This window comes from Populus euphratica, unplaced genomic scaffold (genome assembly GCF_000495115.2).
Source record: "Populus euphratica unplaced genomic scaffold, PopEup_1.0 scaffold18.1, whole genome shotgun sequence".
Taxonomy (NCBI): domain Eukaryota; kingdom Viridiplantae; phylum Streptophyta; class Magnoliopsida; order Malpighiales; family Salicaceae; genus Populus; species Populus euphratica.
This window is the reverse complement of record NW_011499881.1, coordinates 1,351,582-1,362,067: the sequence shown is the minus strand read 5'-3', so window position 1 is coordinate 1,362,067 and position 10,486 is coordinate 1,351,582. Positions and strand designations below refer to the sequence as shown.

At 33.1% G+C, this 10,486-nt stretch overlaps 1 protein-coding gene and 1 long non-coding RNA gene across 5 annotated transcripts; one reads left to right on the top strand and one right to left on the bottom strand.

The window, feature by feature from the left end:
* Positions 1 to 1,322: 1,322 nt before the first annotated feature.
* LOC105129467 (uncharacterized) lies at positions 1,323 to 5,837 on the bottom strand. Of its 4 annotated transcripts, none has more exons than XR_843079.1 (7): positions 4,964 to 5,834; positions 4,640 to 4,846; positions 4,467 to 4,520; positions 3,259 to 4,067; positions 3,054 to 3,125; positions 2,871 to 2,966; positions 1,323 to 1,430 (listed from the first exon to the last, which is right to left on the bottom strand). It is a non-coding gene; the product is annotated as an uncharacterized LOC105129467 (long non-coding RNA). The 4 variants fall into 4 exon arrangements; XR_843076.1 differs by lacking the exon at positions 1,323 to 1,430 and adding an exon at positions 1,896 to 1,999 and having other exon boundaries at positions 2,077 to 2,966; positions 4,964 to 5,837; XR_843078.1 differs by lacking the exon at positions 1,323 to 1,430 and adding an exon at positions 1,897 to 2,101.
* Positions 5,838 to 7,002: 1,165 nt separating this feature from the next.
* LOC105129466 (uncharacterized) lies at positions 7,003 to 7,932 on the top strand. Its single transcript, XM_011031547.1, has one exon. The coding sequence runs from the start codon at positions 7,091 to 7,093 to the stop codon at positions 7,808 to 7,810; it is 720 nt and encodes a 239-aa protein (XP_011029849.1). The 5' UTR covers positions 7,003 to 7,090; the 3' UTR covers positions 7,811 to 7,932.
* Positions 7,933 to 10,486: the final 2,554 nt, after the last annotated feature.

Here is a 10,486-nt window from a genome sequence, read left to right as displayed (position 1 = left end):
TCAATTTCATTCTTCAAGTATTTTGTTGATCGATACTTTAGCTTCATGATTTTTTTAAATTTGTCTTTTATGAGGTAATCCCAATCTCCAGACCCGGGTCACGGGTTGAAGAGGTTAACTTGGGTTAATTTCTGTCTTTTTTTATAATTGATTTTTTTTTTAATTTTATCTTTTAATTTTTGATTTGTTAGGGATAAAATTTTATTATTTTCTTCTCCTTTTTAATGAGGTTATTTTGATCTTATGTGATGGGTTACATGTTAACTCCAATTAACTCATATTAATTTTTTTGTTTGATTTATATATTATTGCTACCTATTTTTTATTATATTATTAAATTTATTAAGTTTATTAGATCTAATCAAGTCCAGACTCTTGATTTTTTTGAGCATTTTTTATGTTAGAAAAAAATTATTTTGACCGCAAGATAGGGCATATCACCCGTATTGATTTTACTAAACAGTTTTATACATCCAATCAAATTATATAGTATTTGACCCTAGAATTGCTCTTTTCATATTTATCCATCGTTCAATATTTTTGTAGTCATAGATCATATAAATATAGCCAATGTGTTTTTACTGACAGATTATTATTGCGGGAGTGAAAAAAATATATAAAAGGCCAAATATCCTTTAACAATCTCTAAATATTTTTGCTTGATTATGTGCGCGCGCTTATTTAAACTATAAGTTAGTAGTATACCCCGTGTGCGTGTGTACGTCAAGGAAATTTGTTTCGTCTTGAATTTGAATATTTAATAAATTTTAAATGACTTGAGATTAAAGTTTCATAATTGAACAAATCTAAACTCTGCAAAGCTCGAATCATTTGCAGCATCAGTTTTCAGCAACGGATAAGCGCTTGGCCGTCCCATTAAATTATAATAAAATCTTGTGGAAAGTACATCCGCGAAGGCCAATCGGAAGAAAAAAATAAATAAAATAAGAGCGGCTTCAATAAAATAATAAGCCGAGCCAGGCGAAGTTTAGAGAGAAGCAACAGCAACAGAAGAAACCCAAGCCAGCCGATAGGTAAAGGGCACCACAGAGCTAAAGTACAATGGTCAAAAGCACAGGCTGAGTTGGGTTTCTGACGCTTCACGCTTCTATCTCTCAGATAACAACAACTACACTTTAACCGACCCAGCTAACTTGAAAGCTGTGGGTGGCTTTTCCAAACCCCTACACCAACATATTTTTGACCCATCCTACGTGTCATCACAGATGCTTTATGCTAACGTTACATGACGCACGTGACAGCCTACATGATGTCAGTGGTTCCTTGTTTTGATCGAACGATCATCAATGGCTATGAGAGTGAGAAGAAGAGAGTCGTTCATGGTTACGTGGTCGATCCCAAGCCTTGTTCCTCCAATGTTTGATCACCAAGTGTATAGCCTCCGCTGGTCGTCATCAATCCTTACTGGCCTTTTCTTGAGATAGAGAAAGGCTAATTTTGATACAGTATGGAGAGCCCTCCACCCCCTGTTGCCGTGTCAAAATCCAGCTGTAATTAGTCTTGGCTTGGAATTTGGAACAAAAATATTACCCGTAGATCGTTAAGCATCATTGCCTCAGGCCTCCCAGCTACAGCGTTATACAAGCAAGGCCGTTGAGGGCTTCTGTCCTTAACTTAAAGCTATGATGGATCTTGGTCATAATTTATCTAAACAGTATTGCCGTGTCTGTAGAAATTATTTTTTAAAATATTTTTTATTATTTACTTTTCGTGTCTAAACAGTATTTTGAGTTCTTCATTTGCTCATCCTCCTTTGCCGTGTCTGTAGAAATTATTTTTTAAAATATTTTTTTATAATTTACTTTTCAGTCCAAACAATCTAAAAATATTAAAAATTTTAATTTGAAGCAGAATTATTTTTTAAATTTTAGCAAAAAAACAGATTCACTCTCAACTCAATTCGAAACCGTGCTTTGTCAATCACGCGTCGCTTCCTTGCCTGGACTCGCTGTAGGCGTTGCTCCACGGGGCCTTCTCACTGCGGTCAACAGCAAAACCATGCATGATTGGGCGGTAAGTTCCAACGATGGCACGGACAGACAAAAAAGGGCTCACCGCTTAGAAAATCTTGTTAACAGGCCTGTTGATTAGTAAAACTCAAGGTTAAAGTAATGTTAGTCAAATACGCGACAAATTATTCCTCGTGGACTATTCAACACAGACTGCTAACCCTGTTGTTTATCAAAGCATAACCCTGACTAATGCAAAGCTCAGGCACAATATAATAAGTGAGACAGAATTTCGTTTCAAATTATATTCCAGAAATTTGAATCTAGACCAATAGTACAGGCTGAGGTGCCTTGTAAAGCAATTTGATGCAATGCTGGATTTCCAGGCAAATGCAACAGGAGGAATACATATTACAGCGAGTATAGTGAAAATGACCTTGAGCCATTGTTGAAGCTTTAGGAAACGATGAACAGTTAATTGTCAGCCCTCAAATTGCCACAACAATTACGCAGACAACAAAAAAAAAGATATTAGGCCTGTGACAAAGGACCTGGAAGAACAGCCTTCCATTTGTTAAATTATATCCGGAATCATTAAGCTTGGATGACTTTCTTGTTTTAAACTCAAAATCTTAATCTAATACCTGGTCTATTCAACCAAGGCAGGCTAAGATCTAATTTTCAATTGGCCCCAACAGTTTTCTTGTGCTAGATGATGCTAAGTCTTAATAAATTAAATATATCTACATCAACGTGGAATGCGGCAATCAATTTCTTAGAATTCTCAAAGAACCCAAAGTAAGAAGTTTCAGGACAGATTTTGACAAATTCCAGAAACTAGAGCTTCCATAAATTCAACTTAATTTCTGAAACCTTGAAAAGCTAGCAGGATAATCTGACCTTAACAATGACTCTTCTAGCAGAAACTGTGTTTTTGTCCAGCCAGTGGATTCACATTATTGCTTGCTCCTCTACTGCAGGATGCCTGGTGGGATGCTGCACAGTTCAATATAGCCAGTTTCAACATGATGAAGGGAAACTCTTCGTTCAGGATAGGGAAATACTGGGAGATTTGGAAATTACCATTAAAAGGACATTTAAGGCTGCAGTTAGATTCATACACACACCAGCAGCTTTCTAAGGCATCAGCAATACCTGAAATTCACCAAGCAACAAGCAAAAGATAGTTAAGAAACTTTGTTGACCATGATGAACTGCTAAGCCATCGTAATTGTTTAAGGAGCAAAATTTAAGAATCCTGAGATGCAAGTGCTTAGAAACTGCATATCACTTTTTCTTTGGTTTCATTGAACTCCTTGAAACCCTCCTCTGCCTTTGCTTCTGTGCCAGTTTTTTGTTTTTATCAAACCTTAAGAACCCAGTTCCTCTCCTTCTCAATGGGATCTCTACAAGGTCCAAAAATGAAGCTCTTTTCCACTAGAACCTTACCTAAGAATATGTTCCAATCATTCCAGGAGCTTTAAACCTTTGAAAGACTCCTTCCAGTTCTTCTCAACTTCAACCCAGAACTTGTTCTCTGTTGGGCATGTTATGAGGTCAGTTTCCTTCAGCAGTGTTCGAAAGATTGTACATAGCCCAGTTGTTGGCGTTTACCAACTTGAGAGGAGACATTCCCTGCACATCCTGTGTGCACATGGTGTGATCACAGGGTCATCTGCATACTCCAGGCATATGGGAAACTACATACTTGTCACATATCCGATAGGCGACCCAACATGGATGAAGAGTTTTTGCTGCTTCCTTAACAGCAGTTCCTTTCTTGATTCTGATATCCAGTAGAGAACTTGTTTCTGTAAGCCCTTAAATCACACATTAGTGTACTTGGAGGTCCCATCTCCTGCATAATCAAGAGAGGAATTAGAGGAGTTCAAAAGCAATTATTTTTCTGGATTCTGAAAACATAAGACAGCATTCGAAGCACTTGACCTCCAAGTTACAAGTATCTTATGCAACAACAAGCTTAATAAGAGATGAGTCTGGTATAGTTTTTTCATCTTTGTTTTGTTCTTGACTCAGCTGGGTACCCTTTCTCCTACTCACCATAGGTAAAATTGCAGCCGCTTCATCTGGATCACTCTGTTTTGACTGATAACAATTAGACTAACAACAATTAAGATCTCACACTAGCATAAATTATCTGCATGCTGCATCCGCTTAGATCCCAGCAGTATATTTGTGCAAACCGACAAGTCCACTGTCATCAAGCACTAAGGAACTGCTAACAGTTTTGTATAGCATACAAAAGCATACATCATTAACATTATTGAACAAAATAATTAATGTGTAAATCAATAAGGGACAATGCAGAGCTCATGCAATAGATTATATTCTTGCAATACTTTTGGCATTACATGCCATGCCTATCAATTAAAAATATGCAGGAGTAATAGGATTAAGAAGAAGGATCCATATATGATGAAGCAACTGCGATCATAAAAGGCAACAAGATGAGAACGAAAGTATAATCGCACATACTTGAAGATTCAGTAAATGTTTCCGAGTATCAAGTTCCTCGAGAGTGAATTCAGCCTGAATGAAGAAAGACACATAAACAACATGAATATTTATAACATAAATACAATGTGCAGTCATCATTACATAGGACTGACATAAAATTAACATCATCACAGAAGACAAGGGAAAGGCACCTCTTGTTATGGTTTTATTTTCTGCAACTTCAACAGAGTAAGGAGGGGATAAACTGTATATTCAACGTCTGAAGGAGCCTCTAGGCTCCATTTTGACATGGTTTTATTTTCAGCAACTCCATGTTGATTTATCCAACTATCGAAGACAGAAAAAACCTAGAAAGGTTTTCTGGTGCAGCTACACTACGTCCTGGAACTTCATCTTGGCTGAAGTCACAAGCGGGATGACACAATTCCCCATTCCATAAGTAGCAGACCAATCTAAGAATTTGAAGTCACAATTAAAGACTAAATTCTTAAAAATTAAAAAAAAAATCACCCCACAAATGAAAACAAGTAAAATCTAAATTGTAGAATGCTTAAACTCTCCAGATCGTTTTGTTGAGAAGCGAGCAGGTTTCATGTCTTGATTAGGAAAACAAAATAAACAATTTGCTTGTCCACCAACTTCCTTCCCTTAGTAGTAGAAATCGCATTAACCATAGTCCTCCACCCCACTAAATACCATTTATTCTCTTAAGGAAATCTCCATCTTCCACTGAAACACGATTAACCTTTCTCTCTTCAACATCCTTTCTTCCAGGCTCCTCATTATGACCTCCCCTGTTGATTACTCTCTGATTTCTTTTTTTCTTCCTTGTACATGATTAATAGCCCCTCTTTCACAAAGATCTCCGTTCTTTGGTCTCTCCTTCATTGTGATGCTTGGCTTCTCTGTTTTGGGAAATAATTGCTTTTCACTATCGAGACCCATTTCTTCTTTTACACAGGCCTCGTTCTCAATCCCCATTTCGGCTTCTTCTTTTACACTGTAACCTGGGTTCTTCTGGTTGCCACTAACCTCGTTGCTTGATGACCTGAGTTGAAATCAGGGAACTGATGATGGTGATGATGCGTTTGACTGTGACATGATCATCAAGAATGAAGTTGACGATAATCAAGGTTGTTTCCACAATGGGAGAGGGCTTGGAGAATGTCCGATTCGGGTAACCCCGACCCGATAACAGATCTGATCCTCTTGAAATTCTTTTCTTCTGCGAGGGAAGATGAAAAATTATTATTTTTAATTTACTATAACAATAAATTCGGCGCCAAATACTTTAACCCCGTGTAAGAGTTTTTTTTATTTTAAATTTCTTATTGTATTACTGTATCGTAGCGAGAAGGTAGGTATACAAAGAATATCCACTGAAGGCCTTTCTCTGGGATTTACCTTAATTAGTAACGTCAACATGCTGCGCTGCTTCAACTAATTCTGCGTAAATGACAGTGACAATGGCCATCTTTTTTGTAATTTTCTCACTTATCCATGAGTTTACTCCTCCTAGATCTTCTGTTGCCTAGGAAAACACGATCCATGTACATTATTTTCAAATAATTTCAATTGATATAAGCTAAATAATGAAAAATATATTATACATGTAGTAATAACAGTAACAATAATAATAATAATAAATTTTTATGTTTAAGGAATTATCGTTTCATTAAAAATTCTTCCGAAGAACTTGGTCCTGCTATCATGAAGCTTGTCAGAGATTGCCTCCCGAATAAAAAGGACGCATAAGGGTAAGAACAGTAAGATCTTCGATTATAAGAGAATCTTTAACAGGAGATACTATTTTAAAGAGATAAATTAATAAAATATTATTTTAAATAATATAAATATAAATTTTTTTACTATATATTTTTCAAAAAAAAAATTAATTTTTTTTATTATAATAAATAATATAAATATAAATTTTTTTACTACATATTTTTCAAAAAAAAATTTAATTTTTTTAATTATAATGAAATAAATAAATATTTTATTTTTTTAATAATTTTAATGTTATTTTTTTAGCTAAATTTAATTAATTATTTTTTTATTTGCCTCTCGTTCTTAGTTTTGATTTTTTTTTATTTTTTTAATAATTTTAATGTTATTTTTTAGCTAGATTTAATTAATTATTTTTTTATTTGCTCGTTCTTAGTTTTGATTTTTTTTGAGAGATATATAAAAATAGTATTTATAAAAAAACTTTTTAACATTTTATTTAGCTATTTTTTAATATAAAAAATAAGTAAAAAAAATTGAAATATTAATTTTTTATTTTTTATTATTCATTTAGCTTTTTCATTAGAGATGCTCTCAGTAAATAAGTGACTCGAGTGGCAATTGTGTTAAGTTATAGGGATAGATTTGTAAGTAACTCAATTACAATAACAGGCAAAATTTGTTTTCAAGAAATTCAATTCTTTAATTAAAAATGATTTTTTATATATGTTTTCGATATTTTAATGCATTATGTTAAAAATAATTTTTAAAAAATAAAAGAAAAATCATTTTCACATTTCAAAATCAACGGCAACCACTGAGGCAATTAATCTTGAATCTTTTCACCCATGTTCAGCACCTGCCCCTTTGTCTGTACACCACACACCAGAGCACAAAGCCATCACTAACCACTCACCATGTGCAGATTAGAGAAGACGGCCAACAACATCTTCGTTTTAACATTAACCGGCGACAATGAGCACCGTTTAAACCCCACTCTTATCGGCTCTATCCTTTCCGCTCTTCGCGAAGCCAAAGTGCAAGCCACTAGTGGCTCGGTTCTCATCACCACATCACAAGGGAAGTTCTTCTCCAACGGCTTAGATCTAGCCTGGGCTCGTGCCGCCGGTTCCAAGCCCAAAGCCATCGAGCGCCTCACCCACATGGTGAAACTGTTCAAGCCGGTGGTAGCCGAGCTGATTTCTCTCCCTATGCCAACCATCGCCGCCGTCAATGGCCATGCAGCCGCCGCGGGGATGATCCTGGCTCTGAGCCATGACTACGTCTACATGAAGAGGGATAGAGGTGTGCTATACATGAGCGAGGTTGACATCGGGCTAACGATACCTGATTATGTCAATGCCCTTTTTAGGGCTAAGATCGGATCGCCTTCTGCTCGACGCGATGTGCTGTTGAGAGGAGCAAAGGTTAGGGGAGACGCCGCGGTGAGGATGGGGATCGTGGAGGGGGCCCACGATAACGAGGAGAGGTTGAGTGGGGCTACAATGCGCCATGGAATTCAGTTGGCATCGAGGAAGTGGAATGGCGAGGTTTACAAGGAGATAAGGAAGAGTCTGTATCCTGAGCTATGTGTCGTGCTTGGATTGGGTGATGCAAAAGTAATTGCAAAACTCTAAGGAAAACGAAAAGACTTTATTATTGTGTCTTAAAGATAGACGATGATTCGTGTACCCATTTTAGTATTTGCTGGGAGTGTGATTTAGTATTTTCTGGAATAATATGTATTTAAAAAAATTTATTTTTAATAATAATATGTGAAATTATGAGTTTTAATTTGTTTTTGAATTTTAAAAGTGATTTTTTAAAAAAATTAGTTTTTTTTATTTTTTATTTATATATTATTATTATTATAAGTTTGTTGTTTGGGCATAGGCTTGGAATGGACTAAAGTTGTCTTTTCATATATAATTCATTTGCTCATTTAGTTGAAAAAATTAAAGCATTTTCAAGTATTTTTTTATAAGTTTGTTAGTCATTAAACATTTGAGTGAGGATATAATAGTTTTTTAATGTTTATTTATACAATAAAAATATTATTTTACTTCTAAAATTAACAAACTTTAAATATATTGCTTTAGAGTTTTTTAAAATACCTTTCACTTACTATTAAATAGTTAAAATACATCTTTAACCCTGTAAAAAATAAGAAGTAAAAAATTAAAAAAGCTTTGCACAAGAGAATATTTTTATTCTTTTACACTGTTTTTGTGTAACTTTTTTATAATTATGGGACATTTTGATATTTCAATATTTTTTTATTATTTTTAAATTTAAAAAGTCATTTAGAACTCATATTTACATGGATCTAACAAACATGTCAAATCTAAATTACTTAAGTGTTACATCCAAGTAATATGTGTCTGGTATGGTTACCAAACCCAAGTAAATTAGATCTAATATTTTAAATATAAATCATTAATATCTTTAAAAAAAACCTCATTTGCAACATAAAAGGTTCAGACAAACACGATGAAAAGTAAAAAAAATATAAAAAATTATATAATGAAACAAAATATATATAGTCCAGTATTATTAAAAAAATATAAAATAATATTATCGTTGGTGAAAAATCACAAACGATCACTCATTAAATAAAATTTTTTTGCATGAAGTTTGATTAAAAAATATATAAAAATAAACATTAATAAAAAAAGAAGAGAGAATAAAAAAGAAAAGATATAATTTATAATGAAGAAATAATAAATTCATAAATATAAAAAATAAATTATTTCAATAGAAAGATATGATTTGAATTTTTAGATCTAAAACATTAAATTAAATTTTTGTTATGATTTGTTGTTTATAAATAATTTTTGAACTTGAATTTTTGTTCATAATACTTTAAAAATAATTTAAATGTATTTTTTTTATAAAAAATAAAAAAATTATAAATTTTAATACTTTTTTATAAAAAATAAAAAAATTATAAGTTTTAATATTTTAATTATCATCGGCTAATATTCTAATAAGCATTACACCTAGTCCATATATGAAATTTATAAAAGAAAACTAAATAGGCTTAGACTAAAGCCCAAACACACCTAAACAAAGCTATCCAAAATGTTTAGGTCTAATATGATTATCAAACTCAATTTATCTAGTTCTGGCAAAATTCTCAAACTCCATACTCTTAAAACATTCTCTATACTTTTTAAAAAAATTAAATTAATATTAACCCACTGCATAGTATAATATACTAATGTAAACAAATTTTACTCTTCTCCATATTATAACTCCATACTAAAACAACCAGGTGCAATGCACCTACATTATTGTTTATATAAAGTAGATGCTCCTCCTTTTTATTCCTTTATTTTCTTGATTCATCTTTTTTTTTTTATTCTATGAATTTTTAACAGCTATTCATATTGTTTTTGGACATGTAAAGTGAATTAAGTTATATTTAGCTAATTCCAATATAATTTAAATTTGAACTAAGATTATGCAAGTAATTGGGTATAAAAGTATTTTATTTTATTAATTTCATCCTAATGTTTTTTTATAAGGAAATTCCTATGTAGTTTATTTTAAACTCGGGTTGAATAAAAAATTAAATATAAAGATTTCAAGAGTAATTCACGAAATTAAATTTAATAACAATATCAAACAATCTGCTAATGCTTGAATATTTTTGTTATCTTCCATTATTTTATCCAAACTCACACTGTAGCGAAAGCATGTAACCTAGTTAAAGGTGATAAGGATCAACCGTGAGACTCTGTTCTCCTCTCTAATTAATTATTTGGATCGTGTTATTTCCTGCCATTGCCACTTCTAATGACTGTACCTTGCAGGTTAATTGATGTGGCGGGCATGTTCTAGTTGAAAGATCCTATACTGACAACGTGATTCCAAGATTACACGTGGCCTAGGAAGAAATTGTTAGATCCTATACAGTACTTTTTTTGCTTTTCTTTTCTTTTTCTTTTTTATTCTGACAAAGAAACACACGTTCTCAAATAACAAGGACACTTTTTTTTTTTTCGTTGTTCTGTAATGTTATTTTTTAACCTCACTTTGTCTGACTGTTCCTACCACATTATCCATTCTAATTAAAATCGCCTCTTCTTTCTTCCATACCCCCCACCATAGAACTTGTAAAATCGCCTCTTCTTTCTCCCATACCTCCCACCATAGAACTTGTTTCCTGCTTAGTATTGCTAATACACAACACTACCTCACCTCCCATTGTTACTTCCATCCTTTAAAAAACCCTTATCTACCAACAAAAAAAAAAAACCTTACCAATGAATTCTAGCCCATTGGCCCAATATAATAGGCCCGAAAACAAT